This window comes from Habropoda laboriosa, unplaced genomic scaffold (genome assembly GCF_001263275.1).
Source record: "Habropoda laboriosa isolate 0110345459 unplaced genomic scaffold, ASM126327v1 scaffold23, whole genome shotgun sequence".
NCBI lineage: Eukaryota > Metazoa > Arthropoda > Insecta > Hymenoptera > Apidae > Habropoda > Habropoda laboriosa.
Window position 1 is genome coordinate 940,915 of NW_017100140.1, and position 18,455 is coordinate 959,369.

Consider the following 18,455-nt stretch of genomic DNA (forward strand, 5'->3'; position numbering starts at 1 on the left):
ACGTGATGAAAAGTAACACGCAAAAAGAAAAAATTCGTAATAAACGAATAAAAAATTGCAGGACGTTTAAAGAAACTTAGAAAATTAATTTATTAATTTTGTATGTAGTTTTAATAATACCTATTAGACGATGATGTATCTTGAGTTAAATCAAAATTTTCACAATGCGCCATTTTTTTATTATTTATGCCAGTAGACTAAAATTGGAATTTATAAAAATTTATACAAGTATGTATTAATCTTAAAAGTGTGCTTTACAATTTTGATAAAAAATATTTAAATGTTAAGTCTACAAAAGATTCAACGTACAAAAATACCATTTACTGCACAAAAGAACAACAAACCGGACGCTTCTCGAATTCCGCGTGTATGTATGTACATATATCACAGACGGAGTATAGGATAGAATAGTGATATGTACTATAATTTATATTTCATTCCCTCTTATAATCAGTGCAACATAAAGAGTAAATATATAAAAAATGTAAGTTCTAAAAGTAAAAAAAATACTCTTAATTTTAATTAAAAAAACAGAAGGACCCAATTTATGATAATAAAAAGGCAAATAGAATTTATCTGCAATGATTGTTTCGTATTCCAAATGTCGCTCTGCTCGTGATCGTTTAGTAAATTTAATGGATGAGAAAATCTAACGCTGAATCTTTTACAGAACAATAAATAACTTGATAAAAATAAGGATGAACGAAATGTGTTAACTATTTCTTTTATTTCAAAATGATACCTCTAGACCATCTGAACGAGGGAAAGGAAATGAATTTTTAACGTGGGCAAAACTCTTACCCCCACTATGACCTACCGTCGTCGCCACTATACCGTTTTCGTGCTCTCACACAAGTGTATTCTGCCCGTGTGCGTAGCCTGTTCGGCACTTTCCGCCAACAATCCATGTTATCACGTGACGCTCGAGCAACCTGAGCGCATGAGTAGCAATCAGGAAATTCTCTTTGAATCTCAGTGCGACGGTGTTACTTTTTATTTTTAATTATTTTGTAATTTCACTTTGTAACTTTTCAGTGAAATAAAAAATTTGAGAAATATTTATGCACAAAGCACTTAACAAGGAGACTACATACCTGACTCCCGAGGATTTCAATGAAATTTGGAGGGATGAACTCGAAAAATAACATTCTGTAAAATATTTCATTTCAATGCGCACTTTTTATAAACATTTGAAATTACTTCTATAAAACTTTGGAACGTTTTCGTCATTTCAGTTTTCTAAGTGTTAAAAAATATTAATACATTTCCTAAGGTTTCCTTTACAATAACAATTTATCGTGTGTATGAGTCTTAGAATGAGGCTTAGAAATTAACGCTGCGCTATTAAATATGTGTCTTACGCACCAACGTAGGTAAGTGGACAAGGCGACTAAATAATTTTAGTTTTCCGTTCTTTTATCAACGTTGCCACATTATCGCAGCTAACTGAAATTCATTTGTCTAAACCATTTACCTACAACGCAACTTCCGCTCAAACGGCGGCAGTGTAAGGCCCAAGAGTAATGGGGATGACCTGACCCGCTTATTTTGCCTTCATCTGGCTAGGCGATAACGTCAGAGGTTTGCTTTACAAGACAATACATACATAAGTATACATATGTATCGAGTTCTTTTGTTCATTGCTTCAGCTACACCGCTGCACAATTTGAATTCGGCGCGTTTCAGCATTTACACTACGGGACGCCACATAAGCCACATAACACAGCATCTGTTTTTAAATTGATCTTAATTATTTATCAGATATAATAAATACATAAATATAGTAGATAAATAAATAAGTAAATAAATAAATATATATATATATATATATATGTATATATAAGTATATGTGTGTAATATAATAAATCATATTTTAATTACACATCTATTTATCGTAAATTATTGGAATATTTTTAGCTTATTCACAAAATATTGTCTTAGAAGTGTAAAAAATTGTATGGAAACAAATCTTTTGAAAATCAACATAAACGTGTTAAATCAATTTAATAAATTTTACTTTTCGCGGTTTCTAATGCAAGAAAATATGGATGAGGATGGAGTATCTATAAGTTAGGATATATTTCGTGGTGCATTTAGCTTCATCCGTGTTCTCATCATTGTGATAATATTGAAGCATTAGCCATCCTGTTTCACGTTATAGTTGTGTTAGATGTCAAGATAAAAGAGTCGTATTTTGTTCGCACAATAAACGTGCGAATCGAAATGTAATTAGTGTATATACATTATTATAATAAGTTGTTAATTAAAATGACAATGGTATGGAGACAAGTTAAAGAACATTCAGGAGTAGGTAAGAAATAATTTGTGAAATATTATTAATTTAGTCTTTGGAAGATCTAACATCCTGGGAGGTGCCCCAACCAGATAAAATTTTAGTTCTTGTTTTGCGCGCGAAACATTAATTTACAGTGATTTCTCTTCGATCTTTTTATTATAAATATTCAAATGTGAGTTAAACGTAATTATTTTAATTACATCATTGGAAAATGTTTAACTGACTTACGGATAATGTTGAAACGATTTATAATTGTTTATGACATTATGATTTATATAACTATATGATATATATGTTGGCTTCAACATTGTATGAATATAGTAAATGGTTGATAATTATATATTAAAATTTTTTAATTGTTTTTCAATTTTCTATTTTTTTAACACTTATAAGTGAACTTAATTATTTATTATTATGTAGCCATTTATAACTTCACACATGGGACTCCCTATGCAATGCGATTAACTGTTGGGGAAGTAGTATATATATTAGAGGAGTGTGGAAATTGGTATTATGGACGTAGTAAATTCAGAGGCACTTGTGGTATCTTCCCAAAATCTTACATACACATTCAGCAGCAATCAATGAACATGGACTGTTTAATACATGAAATCACTAATGTTTTAAGAGAATGGGGACAACATTGGAAGCATTTATATGTGGTCTGTATAATTTAATAAAATATTCACAAATAATATTTGTTATTAAAATTCTGTTTAATGTCCAAAAAATTGACATAATCTTTTTTATGTATAGACTTTTTCAGAGCACTTTAAAATAATGAAAGAACAGATTTTAGAGTTAATAGAATATAGAAGTAAAATTTTAAGTGGCACATTGACAGTAGATGAATTAAAGGATATGAAAAGATTGGCAACAGCTAGGATTGATACTGGTAATCAATTATTAGGTATGGACATGGTTGTCCGTGATGATCAAGGAAACGTTCTTAATCCTGAAAAAACAAGCACAATTCAGTTATACTATCATCATGAAACAACTGCTGAAAGAATAAGAAAGGCAGCTAATGATACAAAACAAAAGCCTTCAAAACCACAAGCACCAGTATACTCACATATCTTTTTTGTTAGTGTAAGAAATTTTGTCTGTAAAATGGCAGAAGATGTAGAATTGTTATTGACTTTATATGATGGTCGGGAAATGAAAACAATCACTGAAAATTATGTTGTGTCATGGAGTAAAGAGGGACTTGCCAGAGACATAGATCAGCTACATAATCTTCGAGTTTTGTTTACAGATCTTGGTTCTCGAGATTTAACTAGGGATAAAGTTTATTTAGTTTGTTATGTAATTAGAGTAGGAGGTATGGAAGCTAAAGATGTTGATCACAGACGTTCAAGTGTAGCACAAACTAATCAAAAAGTTAAAAATACTGAAAATATGAGAAGACCATTTGGTGTAGCAGCAATGGATATTACTTTATATATTACTGGAAAACTTGAAGGAGATTCAGATCATCACCACTTTATACCGTTTGTACAGTAAGTAAGAAATTTTATTTAAATTTATATTATAAATGTATTTATAAGAAGTATTTTATGAATACATTTACAATAGATCTGTTTTGTTGGGCTCTCTTTATTGTTTCAGATGTTGTGAGAAAGAAAGTTTAGATGGAACATTACGTAGAATTCTTTCTCAAAAAGAAACAAATGTTCAGAAAAGTGGTAATGGTAATAGTGGTAGTTTTGCTGGTGGTCAAGGTTTATGGGCCAGTTTAAAATTGCTTAGAGGAGATCCAAAACAAGTAAGCAAAAAATTAAACTTTGAAAAAGATGATTTAAAAATATGTTATATTTATAAACGATTTCGTACTTAGGTACGTGATGAAAACCCACATTTAGTATTGGGTAATGTTGCTATTGCAAGAAAAATGGGGTTTCCAGAAGTTATTTTACCAGGTGATGTGAGGAATGACTTATACCTCACATTAATTAGTGGTGAATTTAATAAAGGATCAAAATCCACAGACAAAAATGTTGAAGTTACAGTCAGTATTAAAATTCGTGTAGTCAATGCTTCAGAATCAGTAAAATTCTCAAGGATATTATTATCTTTTTTTTGATAGGTTAAAGTATGCAACGAGTCTGGTGTACCAATACCAGGAGTTATGACATTAGGTGGTGGAGCCTTACCAATTGATGAATATCATAGTGTTATTTATTATCACGAAGATAAACCTAGATGGTGTGAAACATTTAAAATTGCTGTACCTATTGAAGAATTTAAGCAAGCTCACTTGAAATTTACATTTAAACATCGCAGTTCAAATGAAGCAAAAGACAAGTCAGAGAAACCTTTTGCTTTAAGTTATGTTAAATTAATGCAACGTAATGGAACAACATTGCAAGACATACAACATGAACTATTAGTTTATAAATTAGATCAAAAGAAGTATGAAGAAACTGATATTTCATATTTGAAATTACCATCAACAAGGGGTGAATTGGTAAAATTAGCAACAAAATTATTTTGTTTTTGTATATAAATGTTTCAAAATTTCAGTATTTTTTCTTTTAGGTTGAACTAACTATTGAGAAAAAGCCAACATTAGGATCGCTTACCTTAAGTAGTAAAGACAGTTTTTTGATAGCAACTAATATTTGTTCAACAAAATTAACGCAAAATGTAGACTTATTAGGTTTATTAAATTGGGCTTCACATAATACCGATTTAGAAGAATCCTTAATTGCTTTAATGAAAGTTAATGATGAAGAAGTAGTAAAGTTCTTACAAGTCAGTGAAGTTTTTACATTATATAATATGAAAATAAAGATAATTAATAAACAAGACTTACAATTTCACTGCATAAAATTGTTTTAGGATGTTTTAGATGCTTTATTTAATATATTAATGAGTAATTCAGAGAGTGATGTCTATGATGATATGGTATTCGAATGTTTATTGTACATTATTGGTCTTGTGTCTGATAGAAAATATCAGCATTTTCAACCAGTATTGGATTTGTACATTTCCGAAAGTTTCTCTGCAACACTAGCATACAAAAAGTTGATTGCAGTATTACGTAAACGCATAGATAACGCAACCAATAATGATGGACAGGAGCGTGATATACTGCTTAAAACTATGAAAAGTCTTCAATATTGTATGAGATTTGTTGTAGAATCCCGTCTTTTATTTACTGAGTATGTTTTAATTTTGTTGAATTGTTTCAACAATTGTCGTGTATTGAAATACCTTCTTTTTTTTATTATAGACTAAATCAAGATGAAGAGGAGTTTTCTCAAACTTTAACAGAATTACTGAGATCTATTGTTGAACTTATGAGGCATGAAACAGATAGTACTTTATTAGTTCAAGGAGCATGCCTTAAATATTTACCAACTACTATACCTCATTTGCTACGAGTATACAGTGACAAGCAATTGAGCATAATTTTGACAGATTTATTAGTTACTTTACCAGTAGGAAGATTAACAAAACAGAAAATGATGACAGTTAATGACATTGTTCATAGCCCCCTCTTTTTGAAAGCAGAGTGTAGGACAATTCTGCTGCCTAGGATTACTATTTTAGTTCGAGATTTATTGGAAGCTAAAGAAGAGGTAAGAAATATGATGCTATTAATCATCACGATTTAATAATTTTAGTGTAATGAAAGGCAAGTGTTACTCATTAAAGTACATATAAAATAAGTAGAAAACACTATTGCATATAATATACATTGGTGATTTCTCAAACACGAAATTCTTTTTTGAGTAACTTAACATTTGAATTGAAGCTTCGTTCATATTAACATAACAAAGCTTAAAAACGAATATATGTCGTATATTTAGTATGTTGCAACTTGTGTTGTCGTCGTCGTCGTCGTCGTCGTCGTCGTTTTAATTGTTATAGTATAAATATGAGCGATGCTTTTTATTTGCATTTAAAACTTTCCTACAAAATTTGTGGATAGTGTCATTATTTGTGCTTTCCGTGCAGCCTGACATCCTCCCGCCACGCATCTTTCTGTGAATTTCATCAATCTTGTATTATTCTCTGAGCAGGATGTCTTTATTTTTATAGTATATCTAATAATTTAAAATAATAATTGATATACAATAACGTTAAACAATTTTTTGTTAGTTTAGATAATAAATTCGAAATTGAAGCAATACAGAAAAAGTATAATGAAATCAAAGACATCCTCTGTAAAGTTTTACTATAGCATGAGAATCAAATTGCATTTTTACTTCCTGATATGGCATGTAATCAGAAAATAGTATTTCCAATTTATCTCAAGATATTCACGATATGTAAATCATTTATCATGTGCCTACCTTTCCATTTTGTCTAAAATTGAAATTACAAGAACATATATCAAAATGAAAAACTTAATGATTAATTAAAAGATTTTAAATAAAATCTCTTGACAATAATACTGGTATTTAATGTAGTTTTTCTGCCCATTTACAACTGTTCTATTGCTTGGGGCACTGCATTCTTTTTGCATGTAGTTTTATGTTGCCATTTCTCTTAGGTGATGGACATTAATAAGGGTGTAACTGTATTTATATGCATAAATTGGCATTATATTCTAACTAACATAGGGCTGTTTCATTTTTGTGTTTGGTTTGGTTTTGGTTATTGGCCTATAAAGGGGCTGTCAAGTACGCCTGGAAAAAGCGTGGCGAAGGTAGCCAGGCTGCTCGGCGAAAATCGACATCGACTCAACCAGCACCGTGGCTACTCTGAAGAGGTAATTGTTAAAATATACATGGTGAATTCGAACGTGTTACTTGCAAGTAAATTTTGGATTATTGGCACGGTGATTGCTAATGATATGTGAAGTACACTGATCTACTTATGATAAGTATTTTATGTTAGATTTTCAGGAATGGTGTTTATTGTAACATTGTTTAATTTTTCTTTTTTTCTAATTATTTTTACAAGGATAATTATGAACAAACTACAAAGATGATGAGAAACATGTTTGTATCTTATGTTAATGTAGGTAGAATTGTGTGTCAGGATATTATCCGACATCTTGGAATTAACATTTAGGAAAGATATAGAAAGCACTGTGCAGGATGTAAAGGAAATTATGCTCACTGCCTTGCGAACCATCATACAAACGGTTATATCGATGGATAGAGAAAATCCATTAGTGGGAAATTTAGTTTCAGTCATGTTAGCAATGTTCAGGTAAAATATAAAAATTCCAAATTTTGTGGAAAACGAAAATAACATTTAATGTTAAATATATATTTCAGACAAATGACACAACAACATTATGAAATTTATATAAATCACTTTGGAACTAAATTTGATTTGCTTGATTTCCTTATGGAAATACTATTAGTATTTAAAGATTTAGTATCAAAAAGTGTGTTTCCAAGAGATTGGTGTGAAATGATTATGCTTCAAAATAGTATAATTTTAAAATCATTGCGTTATTTCTCGGGTACAATTAGGGACTATTTCTTCATTGATTTCGAACAGCAAGCTTGGTCTAACTTTTTTCATTGTGCAATTGCGTTTTTGACCCAGCCAGCTTTACAGTTAGAGATATTCACACCATCAAAACGCAATCGTATTGTTTCGCGTTACAATGATATGCGCAGGTACATTAATATTAGCATGTTTATTTTATTTATTGTTTTAAATGTATAATTCGTACAAAAGTTTATTTTCTTTATAGAGAAACAGCGTTTGAAATACGATCAATGTGGTTTAATTTGGGGCAACATAAAATATTATTTGTTCCTGCTTTAGTTGGAGCCATCTTGGAGATGGCATTAATTCCAGAAAGTGAATTAAGAAAAGCAACTATACCTATATTTTTTGATATGATGCAGTGCGAATTTTATAGTTCACGTATTGTAGAAGGATACGGTGATACAAAACGTGATCCTGCTCATATGAAAGCTAATTTCACGGAATATGAAAATGAAATGATTGCAAAATTAGACATATTGGTATGATATGATAAAAATACTTAATATATTTGTTGGTTTAACAATTACATTTACATAGTATTATAATAGGTCGAGGGAGGAAGAGGAGATGAACAATTTCGTTTACTTTGGATTCAAGTAATGGGTAACCTTTGTGAAAAACATTCAACTATGCGAGAACAAGGATTACGCTTTGTTGATACAGTAGCAAAACTTATGGAACGCCTATTACAGTATCGTGATATAATTCACGCTGAGTCTCAGGAACATAGAATGCTATGTATTGTAAATTTGCTAGAATTTTACTCTGAGATAAATAGAAAAGAAATGTATATTAGGTATATATATGTATAATTAACAATTTTATAAAACAAACTTGGTTTGCTTATCTTCAAAACATAATAATTATCGATATTAATACTAAATTACATGTTTATTTTATAGATACGTAAATAAACTTTGCGATCTGCATTTAGAATGTGATAATTACACTGAAGCAGCATATTCATTGAAACTTCATAGTCAATTATTGGCATGGAGTGATCAGCCGTTACCACCGCTTTTAAGATCACATAGATATTTATCCTGTCAAACACATCGCGAATTAAAGGAAGCATTATATAATGACATGATCGAATATTTTGACAAGGGTAAAATGTGGGAATGTGCACTTGCAGTATGTAAAGAATTAATTACGCAATATGAAGAAGAGACATTTGATTACTTGCAACTTTCGGTGTTATTAAAGCGTATGGCTAAGTTTTATGACTCAATAATAAAACAATTAAGGCCTGAGCCTGAATATTTTAGAGTTGCATATTATGGTCGAGGTCACCCGGCATTTCTACAGAATAAGGTATTTCGTGAAAAGTTGTTTTGTTTTACAATTAATTATTTGATCATTAATTATTATTAATTTATCATAGATATTTGTTTATCGCGGAAAGGAATATGAACGTCTCAGTGATTTTTGTTCTCGAACATTAAATCAATTACCAAATGCAGAACAAATGAATAAGTTGTCCCCTCCTTCTCCAGAAATGCTAGAATCCAATCATCAATATGTTCAAATTAACAGGGTAGATCCGCTAATGGATGAAAAAAGACATCGACTTAGTGGAAAACCTATAACAGCAGAAGCAGTGTTAAGGTAAAATGCAATTTAATAATCTGTTAAATTTTCGTAATAATATTTAAAACCTTTACAATTGTATTTAAGATATCACCGAGTAAATGATGTTCAACGTTTTCGATTCTCAAGACCAGCACCAAAGAAAGATTTAAGTTTGATTACTGTCAATTCTGGCGATAAAGAAAAAGAAATAAATAATGTTACCAATAATGAATTTGCTTCATTATGGTTAGAAAGGACAGTACTCGTCACGAGTCATCCTTTACCGGGCATTCTTAGATGCTTTCCTGTTACATCTAGTGAAACTTATTTAGTCAGTCCTCTTCGTAATGCAATTGAAACAATGGAAGCTACAAGCACTACATTAAGAGATTTGATTTTTGCACACAAGGCTGACCATAACCTTCCACTGAGTCTCCTTAGCATGAAACTCAGTGGTATATTAGACCCAGCGGTAATGGGTGGTATAGATAATTACGAGAAAGCATTTCTCAATCCTGAATATCGCAATTCTCATCCAGAAGAAAGTTCCGATCTTCTCAAGTTAGAAGGCTTAATTGCTGAACAAATTCCATTGTTAAGTGTTGGGGTTCAATTACATAAAATACGCGCACCTTCTGAATTGACTCCATTTCATCAACGTTTAGAACAATGTTTTGCGTCGATGCGAAACCAAGTAGAGGCGAAGTATGGAAAAAGAGTAAGTTTGAGATATCAATAACCATTGTGTTAAAACGAATTCGTATGAAGTTACTTATATGCACGGTTTACAGACATGTGATTTACAAATTGAAAATTTAACTCAATCTGTTACAATGCGAAGACATCAAGCTTCGAGAGGCGAAAATCATCGATTGTCCGAATCAAGTATAATGAATTCTGAGTAAGTATTTTGTGTATGTTTATTTTTGTAATTATTACCTGCTGCATATATCGCCAGAATTTGTACTAACACTACTTTTGTTCATGTGTTATCGTGACATTAAAAAATACATTAGCTTTGGTATGGGATTGTAATCAGATTTGTTTTAAAACATTATCTGTATTATATTACAAAACATTGCATGTAAAAATAAAAATCGCTCAAAAATTGTAACACATATTTTATGTAAGAACAAACAAAAAACATCCTATTTAAGTTTCTCCATATTATAGTCTTTTATTATAATGTTACGTGGTTACTTTGCAATTATCTCGTTCAGCTGTGGAACTCACTCCAGGGTATCCTCTCTTACAAGATCCCAAGTTGCAACGTTCAAGTCGCTCGCATCATTCAATTTTAACAACAGTACACCTTCATCTGGTACCCAAAACGTCAGTTTGTCAAGGTAAACACACATTAGAATGATGATGTGCTGAAATAGTTTTAGCGTTAATTAACTTTTGTAGTTTCTTTCTATTTTACGCTATTATTTAAACTATTTTATATTAATTATTTAGATTGTTACTATTTACCTTCGGTACTCTATCTTTAATGCGATTTAAATGACATCATTAAACAAATTATTTACGAAACAGTTGTTGACTTCAGAAAGAGAAATTCAGCTAAATTCCAGTTAACAAATGTTTTTCTAATTCTATATTGTATTCGTATTATAAATGAATATTAGAATAATTTATGTATAATTTCAGGAATTTTGCCGTCGGATCCGATAAGCATAATATCCTATTATCCTTTCTCCGCACCTAGCAATTTTTGTATATGTACACATGTGTATGTATATTAACAGATTCTTATTTATGCTTTATTTAACGTTTTTATACATATTGTGGCTAATATATTAACTAGTTTGTTGCGTTGAAAGTATTTGTTTCTTTAACAATATTATTTAGTGTAATAAGATGTTTTTAAAAAATGTTTATTAGCTTTTGGTATTGAATAAATATTTTTCTTTAATCGGAAATAGTGAAAAAGTATTACAAATGCCACATATGTACATATATGCTTTAAAAATTATATCTGTACATATTACTTTTCCTCATTATTCTGTTCTATTCTGTTCTTTTTCTGCATGATATTATTTTGTATTATTTGTTATATTACCATATTTGTCCCGGGGTAAAACAACTTCAATAACACAACTGGTTATTATGCTAAATAGGTAAATAATGAGCTATTATATCAGTATAATATTAGCACTATCATAGTTACTTAAGTGCTCATATAAAATTAAGCTAGTTTTTAATAATATGTATTATTGTACAGAAACGCTTCAATACGCTCACACATATTGTCGACGGCATCCCTGCAAAAGGCATTAGGAAGTCCAAGTCCAGGGACAAATAAGAAGAAGGATACAAAACGAAGGAGTTCACGTAAAAGTGATTCAGCTGCATCAACAAAAATTGATCAACCAACGAGTCAGTGGTATACTACTACAGATGTATCGCAAAATACATCGACTCCTATTACTCCACTAATGTCCAGTTTTCCTACTACACCAATATTTGAACTTCGCCAAGAGGTAATATTACGATATAATTAGTGTTGAAAAATAAAAAATAAAAATAATAATAATAAAAGTTTATCTGGGCAATCTCAACATTATTTAAGAAATATTAATAACGGAATGGATTCAAGTAGTTTAGGAAAAGGAAATAGGGATAGTATTGGCACTACAGATAGCACAGCATCTGAAGATGATCCACCACCACCTTTACCTGTGAAAACCCGTGAAGCTGATTACTGTAATCTTCCAGAAGAATTACCTGTTCATCATTGTGGAATAGGTAGTTTAAACAATTTTAACCGGTCTTCAGGCCAATGGCCAAAAAGCAAGCTTCCAACCCCTACAGACGATCTTGACATTCATACAAAGCCACCCACTCCTCCACCAAAACCAAAAAGACCACCTTATACCTTAAACAAACTTATGCTTTCTTCAGATATAGATAATTTTAGTCAAGATCCGTCCGTAACTTGATTCAAATTATTTCATGATCGTGCGTCTTGCCAGTATACTAAAAACTACATATAATAATATTTATACATTTTATAGTTTTGCAGTAGGAATCTAGAAAGTTACCATTTACATTTTTTTATGTACCTTTCTTTCTTGTGTAAGTAGAAATGTATCTATCATTGTTAAGAATGACAGTAAGTTATGCAACATTTCGATACATTTTCAGTAATATGAAGGATCTATTAGCAGTTGAATTTGCGTGGAGGTAATGTCACATATTTACCTTTATTCCATCCAGTTGGAACACTTTCAGATGAATTACGTATATCATTAATGGACATGATAAAGATATAACAATTTTTTAAAATTATACAATTTTTATACTGCTTATTGGAAGCATGTTTTCACCATACATTTTTCATTTGATATTTTATAAATACATTTATATAAGTATAGGTTTGATATATCGTATTCACAAATGTTAGTTAACATATTGCGCATATTTACTAATGCCATTGACATTGAAGTCTTTCATTTATAAAAGACTTTATACTCATCATAAGACATACATATGAAGTATGCATAATATGCTTATTCAAAAGCAGATATTATAATTTTTACTGCGTATTTTTATAGATTTTTATAGTACATGTTTACACGAGTTTCTCTGTAGTAACATTTTGAACATGTTTTACTGTTACTGTTGCTAATATCTTTTAACATAAATGGTAAATAATAATTACAAAGCTGTTTTTAAAATACTTTTTTAACATCTGTCTACATTTGATGCTCGATTTTATATCACAGTTGATTTTATTTTTTATAAGAGTAGTGTTATTAACACATAACTATTGCCTAAGCATTACCAATTGATTGTGATTTAGTAAAGTAAATTAAAAATTTGTTTTATAAACCAGTTGACAACAAGATGTCTTGGAAATGTTATTTGAAATAATGAATTCATAATTCTGTGTAATTTTTCAAACGGCCAAAAGTAGGTCGATTTACATGCAGTACCCAATTAATGTATCATAGAATTTACAATGCGTTTATTTATTGTATTTCTGTATATCATGACAGATTATTTTATAATGAAACAAATTATACTTTTCACACAATTATACAAATTTGTTGCAAAGCACTATAGTAATTAACAAAATTGCCGTACCTTCGGCAAATAAATACATAACAAATTTTTAATGTAAAAGCGAACGTATTTTTGACGGTAAAATATTATATAACATTTTTAATTGCAATTATTATGTGAGTCTCATACCAAAGAGATTAGTGCTTTATTTATTTTATTAATAAGTTGTATGTATCATTTAAAAAATGTTATATAACGTATGATTCGCATAAAACAAAAGCAAATAAATCGAATGATTTTTTAATTAAGGATGGACAGGGAATTATTGCAATTATGCACATCTAGCTTTAGTTTTCACTGATGACAAGGGAAAGTTTATCCATTGTAATCCCTATCTAACGTGCCATTTGTTTCTTTTCATGTTCATAATGATTAATTTTAATACACTTTAGGGACCAATGTAATAACGTTAAACGTAAAAATTAAAATTTATTTACCGTTATACATAACACGTGATTATTCATACAATTTTTTGTTTCTGACTAATGATTATTTTCTTCTTTTTAGAATCTCTAGTGTTAAATATTAATAAAATTATGTTTAAAATATAACATTAAAAATTTTCACAGCATTTGATGTGTTGTTTTACGACACATGACAAGAATCTTTCTCTTGTTTATTTCTAGCAGACCCTGTTTTCGGAGACTCCTTTGAAAAGGAATTTAGTTAAATATTAATTACTTAAATGATTAGTTAAATTATTTAGTTATATATTGAAATACAAATATTTTTAAATCTACTTACCAATGGTGCTTCACTCTTTTGTAAATTTTCATTTATCTTTATTTTTGGTTCTTCAACCCATGACCATGCCTTATTCTGTAAAGAGCATCATTTAAATATAGTTTAGTTATTTTTTATTTATGTAAATATAAAATTTGTCATCATACCGAATCGTTATTCAAATCTGGATACAACTGCTGGAAATTTGGTAGTGGAGCACTAGGACCCTATAAAAAAATTTGTTAGTTACTCCCTTTGACCTTCTTCCATCAATTATTATAAAGTAGAATGTTGTATAATAATGAAAAATAAAAAATACAGATATAAATATATAGCCAAAATTTTATTTCTGTCTCATCGCTTGACCTATTGTTCCTCTCCTAAATTTATATTAGCATTAATGTTTCCCTTTAGAAATTAATAAAAACAACATTGTAATAATGAAGTAACAAGGCAAACTTAGTACTGGATACACAATACTAAACACTATGTATACTCACTGATTGTATGTTATCATTTTTTAGACCTTGACAATGTGATGTATAATGATTGTAACAACTACATTTTTCACACTTAAAACCCCAAGCAGGGCAGGCTCTTAGAGGATGCCTTTGGCCACATTTCCAACAAGGTCTGTTATGTAGTATACTTTTTGGTCTGTTAGTAATGCTATTCTGATTTTCTTTAATATTGAAAGTGTTGTCTTTTTGATTTGATCTAAGTTGGTTTTGTTTTTGTATGGTATGTTCCAACCATATTGACGTTAACTTTGACAGATCAAGATTTCTTATATAGAGTAGCTTCTCTATAAGTTGCTTATCTTTTATTTCTGCAAGTACTTTGTCTCGAATTAAACTATTCACCATGGTTCCAAAATTACAAGAGTTTGCTTTTTTCTAGAAAAAAGAAAGTAGAAATTTAGTTGCTTATAGATTTAAAAAAAATACAGAAAAGCATTTTAAAACTAACATACCTTTAAATTATCGATATAAGTAATGATAGATTCATTAGTGCTTTTCTGAGAGGTAAAAAATTTATATCTTTCTTGGACTTCATTACTAAAATGTTCATCTAGTTTTTGGATTAAAATACCCATGTTATTTAAGCAGTTGGGATTTTTTGATACAATTTTATCAATAGCTCTTTGACCAAATTCTCCTATGTAATTTCTTAAAATGTAAACTTTTACATCGTTTGGTTTACTATAAGAATTGGTTGCTTTCATGTATGCCATAAGATTTTTTTTCCAAATTTTCCAGTTATTACTTATATTTTCACCTTCAAATAAAGGAGGTGGTGGTTTTACATATTCCTCCATTTTTATAGCAGCTTACTACACATAAATATAAAGTAAATTGACGACAATAATATTGATGACATATAAACAAAAAAGGACTATTATCAAATCACGAAACAAAATGTTGCATAAGGTCCGAACAATACAAAGATTTTTTTTTTTAATTGTTTTTTAAGATATAATTTTTTAATATAAATTATATTTTATTATTATTAGATACTTGAGTAACGAATATTTACTAAAAGAGACATTCAGTATTGTAATTTCATTAGTTTTACCTACCTAATTATTAACGTTCTTCTACAAAATATATACGAACACAAGAACATCGCATTTCAATAAAAGGTACATCCCAGCAGTGATACCACAATCGTTGGCGCTAGGCCCCCCACTATGCCCTACCGCCGTCTCCCACTATACCGTCCTTGTGATCTCACACAAGTGTAGTGGTAGCTCTGTCGTGTGCGAAGCCTGTTCGGCTCTTTCCGCCAAATATCTACGCCACCACGTGACGCTCGAGCAACCTGAGCGCATGAATAAGAATTAGGAGATTCCCTTTGAATCTCGGTGAGACAAAGTGTTTCGAGTATATGGGCGTTTGGGACAAAAATCATAATTTCTAAATTAATCAATTTTCGACCTAAGTTCTTTCATAATTTTTTGAAGAGAATTCAAATATGCACTGATTGGCACATAAAAAAATATATGGTTTCATTTAAAAAAATTGTAGTGATCTTTATTTTTTATCGAATAAAAACTTTTTTGTAAATTTTCATTAACACGATTTATTGTCAACTGAATACTGATTAACTTTTGTTTGAAAAATTTGTTCATCAGTTTCGCGGAAATACCGGCAAAATCGTAACGGCCGTTTCGCACACAGGGGTTTCAGAGACAAATATCATAATCTTGTATACATTCAAAATTTCTCTTTTATTTTTGTTTTGTAATTTTCATTAGGTAGTTAAATAACGTATTAAAATAAGTAGGATAGGACGCTAGAATACTCAACGCGTCAATAACAATTTTGACAATTTTCTTTATTTTAAGCAAATTTAAGCAGTTAAATTTGACATTAATATAAAGATTTATATGTTCAAAATTAATATACAAAAAATCACAGAGGTATTACTCGGTACTTTTTTTAAAAGTCTCGTTAAATTTGATAAAAATTTGGAAAATTTATTACTATTGTATTAAAATTCTCTGTCAGCTTCAAAGGTATTCAGGTACTAAAGACAACCTATAAAAATCAAATCAAAAACACAAATGGTCTGTGAATGGCACATATTTGAAAAATACACTGATTTTAATGGAGCAAATTTCACGTCTTAATTTTAACAACAAATGGACGTATTCAGTCAAAATTATAGGCAATATTACAAACTATGGTTTGTTATTAACATCTTAAAATGAAAAAATTTTTAAATTTTACACTTTGAATTTCTGATTTTTGTCCATTGGTCAAAACGCTGTGCGTCGGTGTTACATTTTATTTTTAATTATTTTGTAATTTCATTTTCTAACTTTTCATTTCGCTGAAAAGTTTGAGAAATATTGATGTGCAAAGCACTTACCAAGGAGACTACATACCTGTCCCCCGAGGATTTTGATAAAATTTGAACTTAGGTCAAAAATTGATTAATTTAGAAATTATGATTTTTGTTCCGAACGCCCATATACTCGAAACACTGCGTCTCACCGAGATTCAAAGGGAATCTCCTAATTCTTACTCATGCGCTCAGGTTGCTCGGGCGTCACGTGGTGACGTAGATATTTGGCGGAAAGAGCCGAACAGGCTTCGCACACGGACAGAGCTACCGCTACACTTGTGTGAGAGCACAAGGACGGTATAGTGGGAGACGACGGTAGGCATAGTGGGGGGCTTGGCATCACTGCATCCCAGCAGTAGTTATAACCAACTTTGCGAAACAAAAAATTCAAAGATCGGTTGTTATAATCTTCTATAAAACTATAACATTAAATATGAATAACAAGTTTAAATTAAATTTCAACGAATTTTAATATCTACGTATACTATATTATGATTACTACGTATAAATAATTTAAGTAAGCAATACTACGTATGTTATATAATTTGATAATAACTATCTTAGATAAAATCGTTTTTTTTTATGATAGTATTAACGTGTTGGTTTCAAAAATAATATATGTTTTATAAACTATTTTAGTACATGTTTTACATTGGTAACAAGATAATCTTACTAAATAGTAATTTTAGAATGTTGAATATGCAGATGTACATACTGCACAATGAAAAGAGCATATCACTCTGAAAACTGGAAAATTTCTTTAGGAACACGTAATAATTTGTTGTTTAACGGTATTCCACACGTTCCTATGTTAGTGGAGAATATTTCTACGTTTATTTCTTTCGAAGATTACAAGGAAAATGGCATTAAAACAATACAAACATTAGGAGAACTTGTTCCAAATACTGAAACGTATGCTATTCTTTCATCTTTAACACGCGGAAATAATTCAGAATTTCCTGTTAGTTTCAGAAATTTAAATGTTAATGATATATACATCAAGAATTCAGATGGTACATATTGTGCAATTTGGGTAAGAGGTTTGTTCGTTTCTAGGTTACACGTTTCTGTTTATTTACTTTAATTAAATAGTTGCATTAATTTGCATAAATTCTTTTTCAGAATAAACACAAGGTGTTTAAAATATATGGAATATTGAAGAAAAAAGTATTTGGACACATTCTAGTGGCTAGCCATTTGGTACCAGTACATGATGTACCAGGTACATGGAATATAATGACAATCTTAATGTCAACTGCACGTTCAGAATATCGACAGTAAGTACTGTTTAATTATGATTTGTCGATAAAATCATTTCACAATATTTGCTTTACTTATTTTACTGCAGGTATAATCGTACTAAAGGACAAAATGATATGTTAGAATTACAATGGGATAAAATGAAAAGGGAAAAGAAACGATTAGTGAATGAACAGCCAATCTAATACATATATTATTGTAAAATCAATTGTAGATTTGTATA

The 18,455-nt window shown here is 30.0% G+C and overlaps 4 protein-coding genes across 4 annotated transcripts in view; 2 read left to right on the forward strand and 2 right to left on the reverse strand.

Moving 5' to 3' along the window:
• LOC108580000 overlaps window positions 1–1,148 on the reverse strand; it is a 5,885-nt gene extending 4,737 nt beyond the window's left edge. Inside the window, exon 1 of the mRNA XM_017943654.1 lies at window positions 1,095–1,148. Within this exon, the coding sequence (XP_017799143.1) occupies window positions 1,095–1,148 (54 nt within the window). The remainder of the gene's footprint in view (window positions 1–1,094) is intronic.
• Window positions 1,149–2,159: 1,011 nt separating this feature from the next.
• On the forward strand, window positions 2,160–12,273 carry LOC108580308 (dedicator of cytokinesis protein 1). Its single transcript, XM_017944034.1, is given in 20 exon segments — window positions 2,160–2,311; window positions 2,717–2,958; window positions 3,053–3,798; window positions 3,908–4,064; window positions 4,137–4,307; window positions 4,386–4,766; window positions 4,838–5,053; window positions 5,141–5,463; window positions 5,535–5,883; window positions 6,921–7,019; window positions 7,275–7,465; window positions 7,534–7,884; window positions 7,962–8,238; window positions 8,308–8,555; window positions 8,662–9,073; window positions 9,144–9,367; window positions 9,437–10,049; window positions 10,123–10,232; window positions 10,552–10,677; window positions 11,556–12,273. Coding segments are annotated over 20 exon segments (5,997 nt in total). The 5' UTR covers window positions 2,160–2,268.
• A 1,692-nt stretch (window positions 12,274–13,965) lies between these two features.
• On the reverse strand, window positions 13,966–15,775 carry LOC108570418. The gene is made up of 6 exons (XM_017932282.1): window positions 15,702–15,775; window positions 15,096–15,455; window positions 14,623–15,018; window positions 14,290–14,349; window positions 14,144–14,218; window positions 13,966–14,047 (listed from the first exon to the last, which is right to left on the reverse strand). Exons 2-6 carry the CDS (start codon window positions 15,438–15,440, stop codon window positions 13,985–13,987), a joined length of 939 nt encoding a protein of 312 aa, XP_017787771.1. The 5' UTR covers window positions 15,441–15,455; window positions 15,702–15,775; the 3' UTR covers window positions 13,966–13,984.
• A 1,918-nt stretch (window positions 15,776–17,693) lies between these two features.
• Window positions 17,694–18,417, forward strand: LOC108580012. Its single transcript, XM_017943665.1, has 3 exons — window positions 17,694–18,005; window positions 18,095–18,249; window positions 18,321–18,417. The coding sequence occupies exons 1-3, from the start codon at window positions 17,694–17,696 to the stop codon at window positions 18,415–18,417; spliced, it is 564 nt and encodes a 187-aa protein (XP_017799154.1).
• The last annotated feature ends 38 nt before the right edge of the window (window positions 18,418–18,455 follow it).